This window comes from Coturnix japonica, chromosome 3 (assembly GCF_001577835.2).
Source record: "Coturnix japonica isolate 7356 chromosome 3, Coturnix japonica 2.1, whole genome shotgun sequence".
Taxonomy (NCBI): Eukaryota; Metazoa; Chordata; class Aves; order Galliformes; family Phasianidae; genus Coturnix; species Coturnix japonica.
In genome coordinates this window covers 82,298,154-82,320,685 of record NC_029518.1, presented here as the reverse complement: position 1 = coordinate 82,320,685, position 22,532 = coordinate 82,298,154, and the positions used below count along the sequence as shown (strand labels likewise).

The following is a 22,532-nucleotide window of genomic DNA, read 5'->3' as shown; positions in this document are numbered from 1 at the left end:
TAAAACTCCTCAAGAGGGTTTTGAAAATCAGACTCTTCTACAAAATGATTCTGTTTTGGGTAGCAGATAGGAAAAATTCTCACTGGAAATATGTTGGTAATGGAAGTTGACAACTTACAAATAGTTCTAGTAGTTAAACTTTTTTTTTTTAAACCCAACATCTTAATTTTAGGAGTAACAAAACATGGTTAGAAATCTTAACATAGGACCTTTCCTAACTGTAAATAATTACTAGTATTTTCATTTTGTTTAGAGAGACCGAGATAGTCTCTACTGAGACACACCCTGTCTGATAGACAAAAGGTATTGAAACTATGTAAAAAAGCTCAAACACCTCTGACTCTAATTAGTTGCTATTAATCTGACATATACACAACAGAAATAAAAGTAAAAATTTTCCATAAGAAAATGCTTTCAAATTCATGGATACAGATAGATTCTAGGGGCATAATTGCTTCTACATCACTTTGCAAAATTCATTTAAAAAAGTCACAGATTCTATTCTTTACTTTGCAACATCCTTTCTTTCAGAGAAAGAAATCTGCTACTCCCATCCAACATAAAACACTTCATAGAACAACTGCAAAATATACCTATAGGTCATATTACAGTCCTATTAAATTTCACTTAGAGTTTTCCTCCCCTTTCTAAGAGGAAAGTGTTAGCAATGTTCCCTTTATGTTCCATTTCTTTACCGTACTTGAATAAATATGCCTATTCTTCTGTGGTTCTGTATAAGCTTCCCTCTTTTCAGGGAAGGAGCTAGCTGAAAATGCAGGAATCAAAAAGATATCTTTCAATACCTTTGTCCTGAGGCACAATTCTTAGTTTTTCCTGATCAGTTTTCTTTTTCCCTTTTTTTTTTTTTTTTTTTTTTTCCTTTGCTAAGTAATATTTCATTTCTGGACGTGTATTGTTTTAACTGGCGCTAACAAGTTCATGTTTCCTTGCAAAAAAATTAATCACTGATCATCTAATAATTTGAAGTAGGCAGACTGCCAAGTCCATCACAACCCAACAGTGGACATCACTTTGTCCCCTTTTCAAAACCACAGAATACTCCTGTTATCATAATAAATAGGGGTTTATGAGTGTGTTGTTTAAATCAGTATTTCTGTTAAGCAGCATTTTGCAGACCGCTGATAATGCAAGGCAGTCAGAGAATATTGTAACTCAATACAAAACAAAACAAAACAAAAATTGCCCCAGAAAGCTCTAGCCAACAAACATATCAGCTGTATACATCTGCTTTTAAACCTGATTTGATACAAAATGACCACATTTATTCTATTATCTGTTGATATATAGAAGTTTCATACAAGCTGAAGTCTTGCCAATATTAGTAGTATCTGCTAACTTATTCAGCATGCACTGCAAGTAGTCTCATTATTTTTTGGAAAAAAAACAAAACAAAACAACAACAACAACAAAAAACACCTAGCATATATTTAATTTAATAGAACATTAAAATGAAAGAATAAAGCATGATGTGAGATTTCCAGCTGACATTCAAACAAAACAAGATTTATAGGTTTTTGCTTCACAACACATTGACTCATATTTCTAATTCAACTTTAAGAACTTCTCTGCACTGAACCCCTTTGGTGGAATGTTTAGTAATGTCTGCCTTTCTAGAGCAAAGATATTCTTTAAAGCTTCAGTGTTGCATATTCTAGTTACTCATGGTTTTCAAAATTAAGACAAACAGTATATTCAGATCCCAAATATATAAGATTTACAATACCTGTGTTTGTAGAGGTAAAATGCAAACCCTGATAATATTAGAGCAAAAAAAGGTACCAGGATAGCAGCTGCAACAGAACTGCTGTTTGTACCATAGTAGTGATTCGATAGGTCTGTGTCTGCACTTAAGGGACCTAAACAGAAGCAAAGAAGAAAACAAAACAACAACAACAAAAAACAGAAATAAAATTATTAGTTTTTCTACCACAAAATTCTCTTTCTATTCAAAAAGAAAGAAAATGCTGACTTGACAAAATCATTCCTTTTAAAAATACTCTGTATATGACATTCAGTATCACACATATATATTGTTAATGCCACTGAACAACGTATAATTAAAAATTATGAAAACGATTCGAAAAGGGTATTCAGCAGATGATACCTGTTTCAATTTAATTTCATAGTTGTAAACTACATCTATTGGAAATTGAATAAAATGAAGCCCTACATCCTTCTATAACAAATGATTAATTATTTTATGGAAGTATCCTTAATATTAGCTTAGAAGCAACTTGCTACGAGTGACTACATAAAATATGGAAAAGGACAGGAGAACTGAGGTAACTGCAATAAATCACATTGATTCTCCAAAGTTCAGCAGTGCTTGAGCACCACTGTATGTATTCTGACTGTATCACAGTCTCCTTCAAGAGGTGAGACATGAGGTTTAGAGCATCCAGCAGCAGCTTTTGCACTGGTATAAAATTCACGAGCAGAGACTGGAAAGGCATTTACCTGCATCATGACCTCTCTTAGTGTGGACTTACTCCTGCACTTGGGTCATAACAACTCCATGCAGCTATATAGGCTTGGAGAAGAGTGTCTGGAAAGCCACTCTCTTGGAGCGCTGGTTGATAGCCAGCTGAATATAAGCTGGCAACATGCCCAGGGGACCAAGAAAATTGATGGCATCAGAAATATCACGGCCAGCGGAACCAAACAAGGGATTGTCTCTCTCTATATTCACCACTGGTGAGGCTGTACCTCAAGTACTGTTCTCAGTTTTAGGTTCCACAATACAAGAAGGATAATGAGTTGCTTGAGCATGTACAGAGAAGAGCAACAGAGCTGGTGAAGGGACAGAAAATAAAACATACAAAGGAGTAGATGAGGGAACTGAAGCTGTTTAGTCTGGAGAAGAGACTGAGTGGAGACTCATTGCACTCTACAATTACCTGAAAGGTTTCAGCAAGAAGGGTATTGGTCACTTTTTTTCAGGTGACAAGTGATAGTATATACACACAACAAACAAACAAACAAACATTCTCAAGTTGTGCCAGGAAAGTTTTAGATTAGATAAGAGAAAGGGTGTATTCATGGGGAGGATGACCAAGCATCAGAACAGGCTGCCCGGAGCAGTGGTGAGGTCCCCATCTCTGGAGATACTTCAGAGATGTACAGATGTGTCATTATGACACATGGTTTAGTGATGGGAATCTGTAGTTCAGGTTGATTATTGGACTTGATGATGCTGAAAGCATTTTCCTACCTAGATGATATTATGATCCTATGATATTTCAGATTGGAATGGAAATAGCCAACATTTTAGAATACAAATCTATAACTGATTGCATAGGCAATCAGCAATTAAAGAAACAGAAACTAGCAGTGGACTTGCAGGGCTTACAGAACAAGATATTAAAAGATAACAGACAAAAAAAAAAAAAAAAAAATGTTCACAGTAGCAGCAAAACACCCTAAATCACGGAAAGTTCTAATTCTTTTGGCAGATAGATAACAGAGATCTGTTTTCTCACTAAGCTATTCTCTAAGGCTAGAAACAAAAATAACTGATTCTGAAAGAGAATAAACAGTACTAAGAAACTACAATTAATTTTATTTTTTTTTCCCCCCACTTCTCATGATATTCCAAGAATGACCATACCCACTAAGCCTGGTCTTTCCCTAGAAATGCGTGATAGGGAATTCTTCAAAGAGTTTAGTCTTTCACATTTAACCAAGTACTTCTCAGCAAATGCTGCTCTTTGAAGTATGCTTGCAGGTGACACATTTTATATTACATTTTATATGCACCAGCGAGTGTGCATACAGAGTTTATGCACAGTTCTGGTTTAGTTTTAAAGGCAGCAAGTAATTTGAAATATGTTAAGTCTTCAGCTTGAGGACATACGAGATCATTACCTCAGCAGAATATTCATGAACATAACACTTTAAATAAATAAATAAATAAATAAATAATAAATTACTTCTGAGTATGACAGTATATGAACAGATGTTATTACCAACGTTGGTCTGAAATTTACTGTGTCCTCTTAACTGTAAGTTCTTCAATGGAGAATAAGCAACCTATAGACATTCAGTGTCTAGTAAATCATCACACAAAGAAATCCAACTATATCAATATTTAAAGATAGTATCTGCATTATTAAAAACCTCACTTCTGAGATGTCAAAGCTAAAGTAAAGAAGTCCTCAGCCTAAGAGTGCATGTGTAAAAATAACACTTCAGCTCCTTACTAGCCTTTGGAATACACTGACTGAGCTCTCATGCTACATATTACAGCTCTCAAGGCTGATATTTTTCAGCTATCATAGAATACAGCAATCAGAAAATACTGTAACTGTTGAATTGTCATTCTGCTTCTTCTTCCCTTTTCCTCACTTGTTACTGATTTCACTGCTAAAGCAAATGTATCCAAGCTCTTTTTAGGTTAACTACATCATTGAAGAAGAAATTTGTCTTAGCTGTATATGATTCTTCCCTGCAGGAAACTGCACATCCAATTTGCTGAGCTGAACCTCTTCATAGAGAAGTCTATTGTCTTCCTGGGGCTGGGATGACATCAGGAAAGTACCTCGCCTGGTACAGCCAACAGACCACAACCTCTTACTGCTTTTCAATATAGGGAGAGATGAAGCAGCTAACATGCGTGTCCAGGGTTATCAAAAGCGAGTTCAGGGACTTGGGATGATGGCTGAAGGATCTGCATACAAACTCCAAATGTGGAGTCCTCAGTACAAGAGAGATATAGACCTGCTGGAGCATGTCTAGATGCTCAAAAAATGATCCAAGTGATGGAACACCTCTCCTACAAGGACAGCCTAAGAGAGTTTGGGCTGTTCACCCTGGAGAAGAGAAGAAGGCTGAGGTGCCTTGATAGTGATCTTTCAGTATTTAAAGGGGAGCTACAGGCAAGAAGGAGACAGAGACTTTAGCAGGGTCTGCGATGTTGGAGAAGTGGTTTCAAGCTCAGAGTGGGGAGATTTAGGTTACATATATGGAAAAAGCATTTTACAGCAAGGGTGATAAGAAAAGCATTTTACAGCAAGGGTGATGATGCATTGGAACAGGTTGCCTAGTGATGTGGTGGGTTCTCTGTCCCTAGTGACCTTCAAGGTGAGGCTGGATAAGGCCTTAGGCTACTTGATCTAGCTGTGGATGTCCCTGTTCATTGCAGGGGAGTTGGGTTAGATGAACTTTAAAGGTCCCTTCCAACTCTAAAGATTCTATGATTCTAACTGGAGAAGTAGGGATCATTTTTCTGGCCTGGCTCAAGAAAAGGTAAAGACAAGAAGAAAACCCAGCAAACCACAGCCCCACTGTTTAGAGGTATCAAAGGCTTTTTAACAAGATATATGCTTGAATGGATCCTTGTGCTCTACTTTCATATTGTGATTGCTAGTATCAGAAATAAAAAGCAGTTTAGACACAATGACGTGGATTATACAAAAGTACAGGCACATAGTCTGTGCAGATTCAGTAACTGGCAGTTCTTAGGGTGAGAATTTGAAGAGTAAGATCTTTTCTCCTTGTGATTAAACACACGTGGCACTATGAAAGTAGTCAAGATGACAAGATCCTTAGCGTAACTGATTTTACACCAGGTAACAGAATGAAGAAATAGCAGGGAGTTTTGGGAGAACTTTGAAGGCCAGTTGGTACCGCACCGGTGATGTTAGTAAAACTGTGATAATTTGTAAAATGCAGATTCATGCTGGTGTAGAGATGTGTTGGCTAGGCTGCCTATTCCTGCTAGCCCAATACTTTGCTGCATAAATACTGTCTTATGTATATGCTGCTCAAGCATCAGAAAATGCAGATGCCTATGGCTGGTATTTCCCAAAAATATTTTATGAATAAATATTTAGGATAAATATTAATATATTTATATTAAATATAAATGTTATACTAATTTTTATGAAAAAAAAAATACAGTAATAGTAACTAGTTTTTCACCAGCTCCTGGAGTACTTGTATCCATGGGTGCAATATTTATCCCAGTCATTAATTTCATATTTTTGACAGTGAAGTACACATCTACCCAAATAAATACATATTCTGAAATAAGCCATTTCCTAATGAAACTGTTAAAATCAGTGTTTCTGTCTTTTCAATTTCCTTTATGATTCTGATTTCATTTTATGTATTTGAACTAAATAAAAGCTTTGCATTGTGTGACACATCTGTTACATTCAAAAAACCCTTGACTGACAAGGGAACAGTTGTAACTTGGCTTTTTTTAGGAACATCTTATAATCATCATATTACTTTGCTACAGAAGATTAAGTGATAACATATTAAGCAGAATTAACTTAGTATTTGAACTGTAAATTCCAAATACACATACTTTATTATATATTTTATAATAGCAATGGCACAAAATAAACATGCTTACTTTGGCTAGAAAGTTGACAGAGTCATTTGTTGAATTCACTCTTGCAAGACTTAAAAATATTATACGCAATAAAACTCTATGAATGCATTTACCTTGTCTTTGGAGCATAAATTTTCCAAAGTCTTTTCCATGTATGTCACCTTGATAAGTAAAAACACCTCTTTCAAGCCCTGATGACACCTACAATAAAGAGAAATAGAAAAAAGAAAATAATCTTGGAAATAAATAAGCTTATTTATGCACTTTTTTTTTTTTCTGATTTAAATATCCAGATTTATTACAAATATTTTTTTCCTTAAAATGTTAATGAATTTGTTTATAGAACATTTATAATTTTAAATTTGCAACACTATTAATGTTTATTAAAAACATGGAATGACTTTAAAATATCTGATGTAAATATTGGGCTTTAAAGTTCTTTGACTTATATTCACATAATTGATGAAGTATACAGTTAAATTCACTGAATTTTCTGTCCATTTAAAAAATATTTTATATAGAGAGTATCACAAGGCACAAAGAAGTGCAAAGATGAAAATAAACTCTTTTTCTTCAAGATTAAATACCAGTGCTTGGAATCAGCATTTGTTAAATGACTAGACAAGAAAATATCCTGTGAGTGCAAATTTGAAGCTAGATTAAATAATCTGTTAAAATACTACATCTCTACCCTTCCCTTTATACTGAAACTGTACTGTGTAAATAGCTAAGATTGAACATGTGACAGAACTCTATTGTATATCAATATGGGAAAACAGTTGCAATAACAAATACAACATGGCTCATCCTCACTTTCTGTGTGGCATTTTCTGTTACACATCCATTCCTCAACTGAGAATTCTTTTGAACTAAGACTTTCAGGACAGTGAACTGTTTCACAAAGTACAAATTCCCACTCATATGCAACAAAACAAGGCAAAATCATAGCAAAATATAATTATTAACTCCATTCTTAATTTAATAAACTAGAAATTCTAATGGGAGTGTGGAAGATAGAAGACTGTATACACACTTGGGAAAATAAAAACATTGATTTCTACGTTTATATCTAGAGTGATGTATGTAATATTTATCATATAAAAAGACAGAGTTATACAGAAGGTCACAAATTACTAAGTATTACACTCAGCAAGGCTTATCAATATCATTCTGGTTACTTACATAACCATCTAGTGCCCAGTTGCCATTTTCAAACTTGTTTATGAAAATGTCATTAGATCCTTTTATCTGAAAAATTTTCAGTAGCAAATGGGCTTCTTCCTTCTTGTAAACACCTATTAACATAAAGGAGGTAACATATGCCTTTTAAGAAATTTTTGAATCAGTTTGTTCAGATTTGCTTTCAATGTCAAATACAATATTTTGTAGAAATCATACTGTATTAACATAGTTTTATAACTTGGATAAAAAAGGTGGGTTTACAGTGCTGTAAAAACAGGATCTTATTTTAATGATCTTTCCCTTTATCATATTTCATAGCAGTATGCAGAGATGTTTTCGCACTGCTTGGTTTTATAGATAAATGCTCAAGAATATCTGTCTTTTCATGCACTAATTCAACACTATTCACAACAATACATATACAATTATTTCCTCTCTAAAATAACTGTCAATTAGAACTGTAATATTAGTTAAAATTAAATTAAAATTAAAAAAACTGTGAAATTAGACAAATATTTACATCATAATATATTGCTACAATAAATATCAGAGGTACAGTGAAAGAAAATGTGTTCTGTACTGAGTGCATTGATCATTGAGTGATTGATCTTAGAAGGTACTGACCTCTGATGGCCATCTTTACAAATGTAACTGTGATCAGATGGTGTAAGATTATTTTTTGCACCATTGTCTCAAAACTTGCTGAGGAACACTGATGGACATGTCCTAAGCAAAGGCTGAGAGATCCTCTGAAGGACATAGATGGAAGATGGACATGTCTTGGGCAAGTCCTGGTCAAAGTTGGCAAAATCTTTTGTCTGAAGATTTGCAGGCCAGGGACAATGAGAGAGAGACATGCTGCAGCTTAATGGCTGGGAAGCAGCTGTTTGTGTGGGCTTATCTCAAGGGAGATGGCCATCTCAGGAGGTGCTGCACATGGCTCTTACCCAAGCGCCCAGGAATGCTGCATTGGCAGAAGAAGGACCAAGCAATCCTGAGGTTAGGTGTCTGACATCAGAAGCCTCACAACCTGATGCCTGCATGCTGACAGACTCTCCTGGGCCTGCTACCTGAGACCTGCCTCTTCCTCCTGGACTTGCTCTGTGCTGTACTTTCTTGCTGCTTAAAGCTGGCCACACTGCTGCTGCTCTCCCTCTGTGCTTTTGCCTCGGACTATAGGAATGGCATGCAATGGCTGCTGAATCTTGGTGGTGACTATCCCTACTTTATGCAATTCTTGCTTCTTTCTTACCTTTCCTATCTCTTGCTTTCCTTTCCCCATCACCCTAATACATAATAGTGACCAGTCTCCCCCTCCCCATCTCCCTGATTGATTAAGATTCATAGTAAACTCGTTGGACGAACATTTGAACTGTTCTTAATCTCATGTTTGGTATGCATGCATCAAAGAACCTCCTCTCCCTCCTATAAATTGGAGTGAGACAGAGGCTATATCAGAACATGAGTTAGATTTGCTGAAAGAAATACAGGATGTTGATTAAAATGTATGCATAATTTATTTAGCTATTTAATTTATCTGCACCTACTGTACATCACATGAGTTTGAAGACCAAGTTGTTTAAATGCAGCCATTAATCACTGTTGAATAATGGAGCCTCACAGTATGACAAATCTTAAAATGAATTCTTAAAATTCTTAAAATACACTTTGCCTGCCACTTCAATATTACCCATGAGTTCAAAGATCAATACTACCCAGAAGTCCAAGATTAAAAAAAAAAAAAAAAAAAAAGCAAACAACAAACATCTCATTACTTATTTGAAATGTAAGGGGAAAAAAATGTTGAGTAACCACATAAAAATTGACCGAAATCTCTGCTAAAGCGACTGCTATATTTATCAACTCTCCTTTTGCAAAATAAGCAGTAAAAAGTTTGTAGAGAAAAAAAGAGGTTTTGCTTCATTTCTGTAAAAGAGAAAATAAAACAAATCTGGACAGGAAAAATAAAAATTAAAAAAAAAACAAAAAAACAAAAAACAAACAAACAAAAAAACCAAAATGGACTGCTTTTTTTCTTCTTGTAATATTGAATTCTGAACCTAGAACCTACCTGATAGTTTGATTTGTAGACTGGATGCTTCAGTGAATGTGGCGTTCACTTTGCTGCTTGTAGTGTTAAACCAATCAATGGTAAGAGTAGCAGGCTGTCTTTTTCCTAGATATTCATAAAATCCTTTCCACAGTGAATTTACAAAAAACACATCTGAAGGAACTGAATGGGCCAGGAAAAAGAAAAAAAAAAAAAAAAAAAAAAAAAAAAAGAGAGAGAGAAAGAGAGAGAAAACACAAAAACACACAGAACAGTAAATTACAACAAAGAAATGATCTTTCCATCCATAACTATTCTCTTCAGTTCTTCAGTTTATCTGTTTCAAAACCAATCTGCTATTCTAAGGAGGTATTACAGTAACAAGTTTACAATCTTAAAGACAGCCAATTTAATGACCTTTCCACACAACAGTCTGCACTATATTATACTCATCCACTTCCACTACAAAATATGTTCCTCAATAATGTTGTATTTCATAGCTTGAGTGCTTCAGTGCATGTCCACTAGACTATGAAAAATAATGAACGATTCCCCTAAAACCTTTAGTATATCATGAAAAAAATAGGTCATTCTCAAGGAAAGAGACAGACTTAGGCCACCCTGCTTGTTTCATGAATAATGCAACACTGTGTGTAATACTCAACTGTTTTCACTGAACTCCAGATAGAGTTTACTGCAAGGTTGTACCATTCTTTTTTAGACCACACATATTTTCTCCACTCATTAATGATAATTCTTTTTTTCTTTTTTTCTTCTTTTCTTTTTTTTTTTTCATGGATCTTAGTTCATAAAAATTATTTGATTACTTCAAAGGTCTTTCAGACTTATTTTCCTAAATATTTGTCATTGCTTAGCTACAACGGTGACTTTCAGTGGATCTGAAACCCAACGTTTTAAAAGTATGTTTGTCTTTTATTCATCATCAATTAAAAATATGTGTCTCAGTTCATTCCTGTGGAGGTGAAGGTCAAGCATTACTGACATGAAACTGCTAACAGCTTTGATAGTTAATATGTAGGACTTTGTTACAAAGGAGCTGACATCACACTTCTATTGTCACATTTAACATCTTCAATATCTGGCATCTCTGGACCCTTTAACTGCCAATAACAGCTGTTAATCTATACTCTATGAAAACTGCTGTGGAATCACAGTGGCTTTGATCCCATTCTGCTCGGCTCCTGCAACACCTGTGCCTCCCCCACACACTACACAAATACAGAATGAGAAAAATGAAATGGGTTTTGTTATACAAACAGTGAATCAACTATGGATCCCTCTCAGAATGTGAAAAATGGGAAAATCCTGCCTGCTAATTAAAACAGCATCCTAACAAGTTTTGCAAACGCTCAAAACAATGAGAACCATGGGAACCACATACATATTTTAGATCTTAAGCTTCATATAGGTATTGAGAGAACTAGTTATTTAGAACTTGTATTTCATTACAATTTACTGTTAAAATATTACTATTTCACATAAAATCATTAACTGGGAAAATAGCAATTTAACAATAAACTACATTTTCTTTTCAAATATTAAAAGGTGGAAATCGGAAAATTATTGTGTTATTAAAACTTTAGCTGAGAAATATTAGCTTAAAACCATTAAGACTACAGATAGCAGCAAACAGAATTCTACCAAAAGACAGACTGCTTGCTAACATTCCAAAATATATGTTCTATACAAAATAAAATCCATAATTAGGAAAAAAACAAAAACAAAAACAAAAAACAAAAAACTTAAAACTTAAAAACTTTTACTTTTTAATAACAGTTATTATCACTCAGTTTCAAATCCTTGCTTACCACTGTTGGCATGTTCAAAAGTAATAGTCAACATTTTTTTACAATTTTTACAAACATACCTTTCAAATATCACTTATTTATCAAAACAGGTCACAAACAACATGACATGGTGGGATACTGAAGCTCTGCAAAGTGAATGCATTTGATTTGGTCTGTATTTTAATTTGGCACTGAACTTCAAAACCCGTGTGGCAGCAGATTGATGGATACCTTAGCTGTTGAGCAGGGTGAAATCTCCAATAAGTAAAGATTGTTTTTTAATTATAGTGAATACACACTATGGCTTGAATTACTGCAAATCTGTAGAATTGATGTATTTGGAAACAACTAAGCTCAGGTTTCACCTGACACTCTTAATATTAATATCCTTGGGGCAAGTTAATTACTAGCACAAGTACCATTTCATTTCATATGTTTTACAGAGTCCTTCTGTGAATTGCTGAGACAGTTATGCATTCTTCTTTTCCCGATAGTTTACCAAAATTCAGAATTTACAATTGCAAGCTCATTTATTTGGTGGGCAAAAAAAAAATCTGTTCATAGTTAAATAAAGCAGAAAAAAGAAAATGTCTCTCATTTTCTGAAAATGATTGGAAGATCTACATAAAGATGCTACCATATGTATTATTATTTTGTCCTTGGCAGGACAAAATTGACTGTGCAAATCTTCCTATTGCCCACACAGTTTAGGAAACCTGGCACAGACTATCTAAGAAATCAAGAGTTTCTATGAATTGAATGTCAAGAAAATGTCTAAAACTGTTTTTTCTTTTTTTTGTTTTGTTTTTTGTTTTTTTTTCCCTAGTTTCTTACAATGTATAAGATTGAACTTTGAACCCAGTACCTAAACTTATAGTCTGTGCTCATTATAAGGCTCTCAGTTATAGCAATCTCTCTGATATAAAACTCATTCAGATGTACTTTTTGTTTATATGATTTATCCTCCTGCCTTAACGTTTTTCTCTGTATACATAGTTAACAGAATTGCTAAATTATTGTTTGGGAAAGAATTTGATAGAGTAGGTTAAATGTGGTACTTGCAATTATGAATGACCTCAACATTCGTATTCATTTTGAAATGAGATATAAAATACTTATTTTAAGTATTGGAAGTAGTTTTATCATCCATAGCAATCTAGGGTGTGAATGATTTATTTATTTAGATCTAAAACTCTTCTTGTATACAAACCTGGAGTTTTAGTTATTGTTTCATTAACTTCTCTCACTCCTTTACCTACAAGTAAAAAGACAAATTATCATTTTCATGAACATATTTGTTATTTTTTTAATAGAATGTTAAAACAATGCCTGATTGATGCAATTATCCCTTATGCAATAAAGTTATATTTAAAACAGAAGTAACTGACGTCTTGAATATGTAACATGTTCAAACCTATGCATTTAAACAAAAGCCACCAGAAAATAATTCAGGAAAGAAAAATTTTTACTGTAGAAAGTTGTCTAGTTATATAATTATTTTATAGACTTAGGCCTATAATTTTATATCAGTCTCTGCTATAAAAGAGAGCCTTATTTAGGGGATAAGTACTATATCTAATTATGCATAATATTATGTTAAATATAAATAATTACATTAGTAAGATTTACTGCAGATTAGCAAAAAAACATCTGGATTAAAAGGACAGGATCAGATATCATAGGAAAGAATCACAAGAGATAACATTTGCTTTACTTCTGATGTTCTCACCAGTTATGTCTATTGATTTCAGCTAAAGCTGTGGCATCACATTATTAGACACTTCAAAAACACTGTCTGGTAGTAGATTTTGTCTAAAATAATTTTTTGTTCTTTTTCCTTCTCTTTAGGAGCAGACATACATAGATTAGAGTGTTTAAGAGACAAAACAGGACAAAAAGCATGGAGTGCACAAAGAGAATTCTATCTATTGACTGCATGCCAATAAAAAAGAAAATCAACTAAAAGCATACAAGAACTCTTACCTCATTGCATTAATTACATATTACCCATAAAAAATCATCCTTTACTTATCTAGAGTAAGATTAATTTTTATGTGCAGATTTTACTTCTCTAGTTGAAACAAAGAACTTCAAAATGAACTACAGTTCCAACCTCAAATCTATTCAGAGTTCTTTGACACGTTAAAATTACATATAGTGTTGCAGCTGTCTTTCCCATGGCATCTGATTGCCTTTGTTTCGATCATTTTACAAAAATTAGCTATTGAGGTTTGCTGGATTAGGTACCTATTCATGTTTATTCACATGTAGAGGCCAAATTTAGCCCCCACAATACATACTCAGCATTATTCTAAGAAAATGATAGGAAATCTACATGGACAAAAATAAAAGTGTAATGAGGTGCAAACATTTAATTTATCTATTTATTAGTTTGCAGTTCTTTTTTATTATGGATGTTTTTATTAGACAAAAAGCATCCCTGGATGAATCTAAAAGTCAACTGTAGTGAAATAATTTTTTTTCATAATTCTAGAAAATCATATATTAACACTGAAGACATTGAAATACTGTTTAATACTATCCCATAAGCATTAGGAGAACTATAGTTAAGAGTAATACTTTGTATTGTGTTGGTCTTTGTTGTTTGCTGGTAAGGAATAAAATCATGTATCTGTGCATACATATACATAAATACACATACCTCTATGATCTGTTTGATTAATTGTAGATGCTGTGCTTACTTTTAACTTTTAAAATGGTTTCTTTCACAAAATAAAAAACTTTTGTGTCATTTGTGTTTTAAAATAGTAATCCAGAAAATTCAGTCCTAGTATGTAAAAGGCAAATATCGGGGAAAATGAAATTCATCCAAATAGGACACAACATATCACACAATAATGACTTACTTTTACAAATAGGTGATTTTCCTGTCCATTTCATATCTGGCTTACATGTCCGATGCTCTGATCCTCCAGCAAGAAAAAATCCTGGCTGACAGGTGTACACCAAAGTATACCCTAATGTAGGAAGATCTATTGCTTTCACATCTACATGTGCTGGTGTCTCTGGCTGCCTGCATGCATGAGCTGCAAAGGGTTTGTAAGAGTTAGAAAATGATACCAAACAGCATCCACAGGATTAGCTTACTTAACTGAAAAGAAATGCATTCCAACATATTCCCTGTCATTAGGTAAACTTTGTACACCTTTTAGAAACATCAATACCTTGTATTTGTAACAGTCTGTGTGGGCTTGTGGGAAGATGAAAATGATGTTTTTGAGCAATATGCCAAATCATGATAGCAAGGCTGGAAATAATTAGAGAGGGGAAGCACAAGTGACTGCATGCCCTTTGAATATTGTACTGTCACAGCTTCAGATATCACTTCCATTTTAAAGAAGCTTAATATAGAGTCGTTACCGTGATAAATAAATTTATTATGACTTTCAAACAAACTGAAGTTTCCATATGAAGACTTTATGTTTCTTCGTCTGTTGTACATGGTGTTGGTTTATAAATATCCAAAGTTAATTTGAAATGGGATAAGAAGATAAAAGATTAATCTAAAACAACCAATGCAGGTATGTCACTGAGGAAAAACACTTTTTTTAAAGGAGTAAAGAATTGTGCATTGTGTATTCAAGAAGAAAACAAACAATATCTGTAAAATCTTACTTAAAAGTAATATCCTAAATACATATTTGTTCTTAGAATAGGATGAGAAAGCAAAAGTAAAATTAAAAAAAAAAAAAAAAGCATACAGAATACTGTTAAATAAAATTGACTTCTTTGTAGCATACTATTTAATATGATTTCCTCATGCATTAATCTGTATCTCTTTCAAAACTGCACAGTGTACAGACTCATTAGATAAGAAACCGCACTTACGGATACATTCAGACTGTATGCCACTCCAAGTTAAGTTTGCAAGACAAGAACGGGTTGTAGATCCCTGAATATGGTAACCTTTTCTGCATCTGAAAAAGACTGTACTTCCAACCTAAGGATCAAAACAGAATATTAGATGAAAAAAGTAGCCATCATGTGTAATTGGACATCAAGACAGTGATAAGCTAATAGAGATATTTCTTTTTTCAAAAGTGCATCCTCTAGTTACTGTTTTTAAGCTTTCTTTTTTCTTTTCTTTTTTTTTTTTTTTTTTGTAAATATTGTGAGAATTATGAACAATAATCTCATTTGAAAGCACTAAGTAGAAAAATGTTGAGACATTGAGAATAATAGCATTTCCTCTTATAGTTTCTCAGTGTGACAAACTAAATGAGAAATACGAATCTGTTTGTTGTACCCCACTACACATATTCCAACAGAACTTTTAAAGTCTACTTTAAATGTTTCTCATTGTGTTACTTTATCAAAAATACCTGAAGGGTAAAAAGAAAAAACTGTAAGCAGTTTCATCCATAACTAAATTCAGGAAAATTCCAGGCCACAATTCCTATTACTGCAATTCATTACTATAAAATACCTGTTTTACCTGGGATGTTCAACCAGTAGAGTAACATTACAGATTGACTTTTCAGAGTAAATTGTGACATGGTCTTTACAGTAGAACATGTAAAATCATTGAGAAAGCTCTCTGTAGACTTGCATTGACAGAAGTGTGAAATATGAATAAACATATTTCCATAACATAAGAAAGAGACTGTGTGAAAGTTCTTGTAAAACATATTTATTGACAGTAATGACAAAAGAAACCAGAATATAACTCTAGGCCAAAGTATCTGAGGATGTGGATAAAACCCATGTTCTCCAAACCATAGTTTTGGTTTTATATAAAACACCTAGGCAGTACAGATCAGGTGAAATGAAAAGGAAAAAAAAAAAAAAAGAAAAGTTAGTACTATATGTAATTATACACTTTATTAATAAAGCAACATCACATGGAAAAATGAAAGTAAGTTAACAATAAGCATTAACCAATGCATACTGATAAAACAGTTTGTACATATATAAATGCTGACACATCTACAATGCAAAACATACTGAAGAACTTCAATGGATTAAAAAAAATTGGCAGTACCTTTAACAGAATTGGCTACCTAACTACACGATCAGTTACTTAAAACAGATTATCGTGATATATGTTCAGCAAATGTAGCGCTGGATCTTCCTGAAGTGACCTGGGAAATCAACTGATGCTTTTAAAGGTCAAATTGATACTGCTTTGCAGGCTTATCCATTTCTCACTGTTTTTAAACAGATTAATCTCTGTGTCTTGCCAAGGACACACAGCATGTCTAGCAGAAACCAGAAGAGCTTATAGCTAGTCTTGACTGTCATTCTGACTCTTTTGAAATTGTCACTTATGATACAGTAAGTAATGATGAGCTGCAAATATTTCCTCACTGATCCAAAAGATGAAGGAATACTTCAAGGTCTAGGTTCAGGGTAGTTACAAATTTCTATTTATTTTTTTTTTTTCATTTTTACAGGAAAAAAAAAAATCTATCCCTCTATCTATCTATAAAATTATAATACCCAGATTATAATACCCTCACCACCAAACTGTGCTAACTTCCAGTGTTTGGTCTCCATAAATATTTAGCAAGGATCAGTGAATGTCAGTCTGTGCCATTTTTTTCTGCATGGAGGAATTAAATTCCTCTCCATTGCTTCACTGCTTCAACAGATACTCATGGAAGCTACATGAAGGCACACAGAAGGCAAGGAGTTGATATGGCAGAACCAGCATGGCTTCACCAAGGGCAAATCCTGCTTGACCAAACACGTGGCCTTTTACAATAGTGTCGTTGCATCAGTGCACAAGGGAAGAGACGCTGATGTCATCTATCTGGACTTCACTAAGGCCTTTGACATAGTACCTCACATCGTTCTCTCTAAAGTGGAATGATTTGGATTTGCTGAGTGGACTGCTGGATGAAGAACTGGCTGCAGGATTGAGTCCAGAGATTAGTTATCAACAGCACCATGTCTAGATAGAGATTAGTGACAAAGAGGTGCCCACAGAGGTCAGTGCTGGGGCCAATACTCTGAAATATCTTCATCAGTGACATTGACAGTGGGTTCAAGTGCACCCTCAGCAAGTTTGCTGATGACGTCAAGCTGTGGGGTGCTGTTAACACTCCAGAGGGATGGGATACCACCCAGAGGGACCTAGACAGGCTTGAATAGAGGGCCCAGCTGAACACCAAGAGATTCAACAAATCCAAATGCAAGGTATTGTACCTAGAGGTAACATTCACTACCAGTACAAACTGGGGGATAAAAGGACTGAGTGGAAGGAAAGAAAGGGACAGACTCTAGCAGAACAAGAGAAAGTGTTTTCAAGCTTAAAGAGGATAGATTTAGGTTAAATATAAGGAAAAAAAAAAAAAATCGGTAACATTGAAGGTGGTGAGACATTTGCCTATTGATGTGGTTGATGCTCCATCACTGGAGATTTTCAAGGTGAGGCTGGCTCAGGCCCTGGATTACCTGAACTAGCTGTGATGTCCCTGTTCATTGCAGGGCAGTTGGACTAGATGGCCTTCAGAGGTCCCTTCCAGCTCTAAGGATTCTATGATTCATATGCACTTCCATGTCTGACAGTCCTTCTACTGCCATGTGTCACAAGGCAAAAAAAGGTTATGGAATATAGATGGGAAGATTCAGTCTCTACTGCCATACCCAACCCTCAACAGCTGCTTCTGATATTGCGGCCAACACTGTAAAATAGGAGGCATTACTTTTGGTGCAGCCTTGTAAATAACGATTGTGCACTGCTGTTTGCACCCAGTTTTGTTTCCTCAGTCACTGTTATGAGGTCACTTGAAAAACAAATAATATTTGAGAATCCTAGAAAAGTAGAGTACCTGCATCTACCACACAGAACAACTTTATATTCCTTGACTTTCATTATAATGTAACATTAACTGATAAATGAGTATGGACACTGACTTTTTTGTCAAGGACTTCACAAAAGATCAGACAGATCTTCAGTTGTTAGGTATTTACTGACTATTCATCAGTGTAAGACAGAATTATTATCAAAAAGTGAAGTAATTATATCATGTCATATCAAATTAGGTAATCAATTTATAAATAGTCCTCCTTGTTGAAGTCTCCTAGAGAATACATGATGTATTGCAAGGTTAACAGTTCTTTCTTTAAACTATATGTTAAAAAAGAAAAGGGTTGAAATTCATGAAAGTTTACATTAGACAATTAAGCCTAGAGATAAGTCAATGTATTTGTGATTATTAAATGCATCTTCATTTTAAGAAGCTAATAAGTAAGAGAAAGAATTACCTCATAACCTCTGGAACTGTTTTGTATTCCAAAATGCGGAGTGCCGGGGTCTGTACATGTGTTGTGAGCTGGATCTATTGTAATATATAAAACATTTACAGATATTACTAATGCACAGAAAGAATAGGCTAAAACTGATTGCAAAGATTAATTCATTAATGTACAGTAATAACAACCACATATTTAATACACACGTTGTTTCAATATACAATGTAATACAGTGGTGAATCCAATAAAGAGATCAATGTTTAATTCAAATTTATAACAACAACAACAACAAATCTGATTTCTTATAGCAAGTAAAATACTTCCATTTTATAGAATTTGTTCTATGTCATCATGAAAATAAATGTTTCATAAGGATATTATCTCAGGTTTTGGTTGAGAACAAAAATAGAACCCTCTACCAACCCCCCCCCCCCCCCAAAAAAAAAAAAAAAAAAGACACACCAATAGAGTTTGGCTAATTAAATGATAATAAAAATAAATGATCATTTTCATAAGTATAAATTAACACACTCTAAAATCAATTTCGATTCACTTATGCCCACTTCACATTCTGATGGTATATTTTCTCCGGGAGTGCCAAAGAAACAGGTATGATGGATGTCTCTGCTATATGATTCCTTCTTGGCAATCAAGTCTGCGTTTGTGCAGACTGCAATTTGAAGAACAGAATTTAGGCCAACATTTTATCTGTAAAAATTCATAATTTTCTATAGAAGAAAAACTGACACATATAACACATGCTATTGCACTCTCAGTCAACATCCCCTTTAGTTGGGGATGATGTAATGCTCTTACTATCTTACTATCATAAGAGCATTACAGTTCAACTGTGCTGGCATTACTAAAATCTTCAAAAGAAATATGGAACTGAATTTTCATATACATCTATATTATGCTATATAAAGCATGAACAGAATTGACACGATACCATTTCAAAATTTGATTCACTTTACAGTTTGTTTTTGTAAACCTTCTTGCATCTATTAAAAAAGCATGGATATAACAGTTTGCTCAGCTTATAAAATCCATGGACAGAAGAAGGTTTGAACTCAGTTCAAAGAACTGTACTGAATGCTTATTTCCTAATTTACAAATACAGGCTGGTTTTAATAATCATGAATTTCATCTCTCTGAGTACTCAGTCTGGCTCTTTCCCAAAGCTGATATCTCAGACACAGGAAAACACATAACTGGGCTACAGGCTATATTGGAATGAATTTATTTAGAAATATGAGAGTCTTTTCCTATGATCACACCAAAATCATTTTTTTTTTTTTTTTTTTAAATCAAGTCACTGGACCAATTGCTGATGCCAGTGGGAGTTACAGGTGTCCAGCATTTCTTACAGTTAAGCTGATTATGCATCATGCTAAAAGCCTATCACTTGTACATCAGTCAATGAGAAATGTGTAGCGCTTGGCAGTTTACCAGAATTTCAAATGATCAGACCCTGCACACTTCACTGTTTTGAACTGTACCAGCCACATTCATAAGGTCCAAACATTTCTTGATCTAGGATTGATGCTGACAAGTGCCTTTAACTCTTCAGTGACAGAATCCAGTCTTTAATCTGCCAAAATCTTCTGTGTATTTAAAAGACTCCATAAATAGATGGAACTAATTTATTGACACTCTGCATTTCCAGTAGACAAGCAATCATGAATTTATGAATGACTTCATAAGTGATTGTGTATATCCTATCTTTTTAAACTCAAAATATAATCTTATTTACCCGATTCTTTTTGTTTTACACAGAAGTTTTCTGCATTTTGAAAGCTAATTGCTAAACTCATGACATTGTAATACTGTATCAAGAATATTCTAAACAGAAACAGCATAAGTAAAAGTAATTAATACCAATGCATGTTGGTTGTATTCCACTCCAAGTACCATCTGCTTGGCAAAATCTTCTTGAAGAGCCTATCAGAATAAAAGGAGGTCTGCACTGAAAGCTAACTTCAGATCTGTAGGTGAAGCTTTTTCCATTCAAGCGTCCTTCTGCTGGAGTACCAGGGTCACCACAGAACACCGCTAATACATGAAAAAAAAGTTCAAGTCAGGAATACTTAATATGAGAAGAAATGCTATCTTATTCATTTATCTGTGTAGTTCAAGTAAATTATTGACAGCAATTTAAAAATAATTGTCACTCTTACAGTTAATATAAGCTTCAATATAATCCTGTAAAAGTAGATCTTTTAATTGACACACTTAAATGCTTATTAGATTTGGTTCACAAAGTAATCTCAAAGTAGTCAGTGCTAAATGCCTGCAGTTTTCACATCATTCACCCCCAAGTGAGCTGGGCTTAACATTTTTGAATTAACTAAGTAAAGGGAAAAATGTTTGCCAGGGTCTTGACAAATTTCAAGTATTGAAGGACAGAATATGACAGCTTAAAAAGAATCTGGAAAACAAATGACAAACAGTATGTGATCAAGCCAAATGCTTTTTAAACTGTTAGGAAAAAAGCTGATTGCAAGTTTGAGGCAGTTTGGTGAATCCCAATACAGTGAACCCTGAAAACTTACGCAAACATTGTGGGATGTCTCCCCGCCATATTCCTTGACCCTCACAGGAAAGAATAGCTGTATTAGATAGCTGATAGCCTTCCGCACAGCTGTAACTCACACTAGCACCCCAGCGATAATCAGATCCTTCCACTTTTCCATAGAGTACTGGTGGAGGAGGGCCACAGGTGATAGCTAGATCATAAAAAGAAAAGTTGGAATGTTAATATTTTATATGGTTTAGGAGAATGTAACACAATATCTTGTTATACTTTAGTAACTAATAAAAAAATAAATATATGCTGTTCAGGTCTAAAAAGAAACACAAGTGTCAACATAGCAAACTGTAATAAATAGAAAAGTAATTTAAATACAAAAATACCACCTCTAGGCCTAGGAAGTTCCTGAGCTCTAAGTTGCTGGAAGCTAGAAGACTATACACCTTACCTAGTTCTGAGTCTCCTCTCAACAAATTCATTGGTGATCACTGTTAGTAACAAGCTACCGAGCTAGGTATAATTATTGTTCATACACATTTTAAAAACATATTTACATTTTATTTTAAAGCTCCTTGTATGGCCTTTTCTTGCTTTTTTTTTTTTTTTTTTCAGCTGACAATGGACACTGGCTTCATCCATAATTACATGCCTAAGAAAGAATCTCTAGAGCTACTCTGATGTATTCCAGATTCTGAAAAAGCATATAAAACTATGAAATCTGGAGTGATCAAATTTGCACTCATGCATCAGCTCCTCCAATAAAGCACACATCTTTAAATTCACTCACCCAAAGTTTTCTACAACAGAAAATACGGTCTGTCAACTGCGTATGTCAAAATTTAATTATAAGGCTAGACTTAGACACCACTTTGAAGTGGTATTAGATGTGGTAGCATTCTATAGTCAGCAAATGCCCTGAGCTGTTGAATCTACTCTCTGATCTTTGGCAATAGCGCTTAGAATTCTCACCATACTGCCTCACTTGCCTTTCAGCTCCATATCCAATATGCCCATTATGTTAGCACTTGGAATCAGCTATTTATCCTTATTAGTTTGGTGACTCCCCTTGTGGAATATTGGCCATTTAATTCAAGACAAAAGAGCCAAAAAATAAATGGATACTTCGTTCTTGAGAATTTTCAGCCAAACATTTTGGTAACCTTCACTGAAGTCTGTTTTTTGTCCTATTTCAGCCATTAATATTAGTATTATAACTTATTTTTATGCTGTGACATTTACAGAATATAAATATTATACTAATATTTATCCGTATGTTTTAATTGCATTTGCATGTTTATCATCCCAGAGAAAACACTGACAATTTTTGTATAAATATACAGATAAATAATTATATATAAACATAGATTTATACTTATTTTAGATATT

General features: G+C 34.1%; 1 protein-coding gene across 1 annotated transcript in view; it reads right to left on the bottom strand.

Annotated features, from left to right (window-relative positions):
* Positions 1-22,532, bottom strand: part of CSMD1 (CUB and Sushi multiple domains 1) — an 883,217-nt gene that overhangs the window by 4,767 nt on the left and 855,918 nt on the right. Inside the window, exons 60-69 of the mRNA XM_015859302.2 lie at positions 21,169-21,342; positions 20,495-20,668; positions 18,629-18,702; positions 15,248-15,359; positions 14,266-14,445; positions 12,609-12,653; positions 9,612-9,773; positions 7,541-7,653; positions 6,472-6,559; positions 1,745-1,877 (exon numbers count right to left, since the gene is read on the bottom strand). Coding sequence (XP_015714788.1) covers positions 1,745-1,877; positions 6,472-6,559; positions 7,541-7,653; positions 9,612-9,773; positions 12,609-12,653; positions 14,266-14,445; positions 15,248-15,359; positions 18,629-18,702; positions 20,495-20,668; positions 21,169-21,342 — 1,255 coding nt within the window. The remainder of the gene's footprint in view (positions 1-1,744; positions 1,878-6,471; positions 6,560-7,540; positions 7,654-9,611; positions 9,774-12,608; positions 12,654-14,265; positions 14,446-15,247; positions 15,360-18,628; positions 18,703-20,494; positions 20,669-21,168; positions 21,343-22,532) is intronic.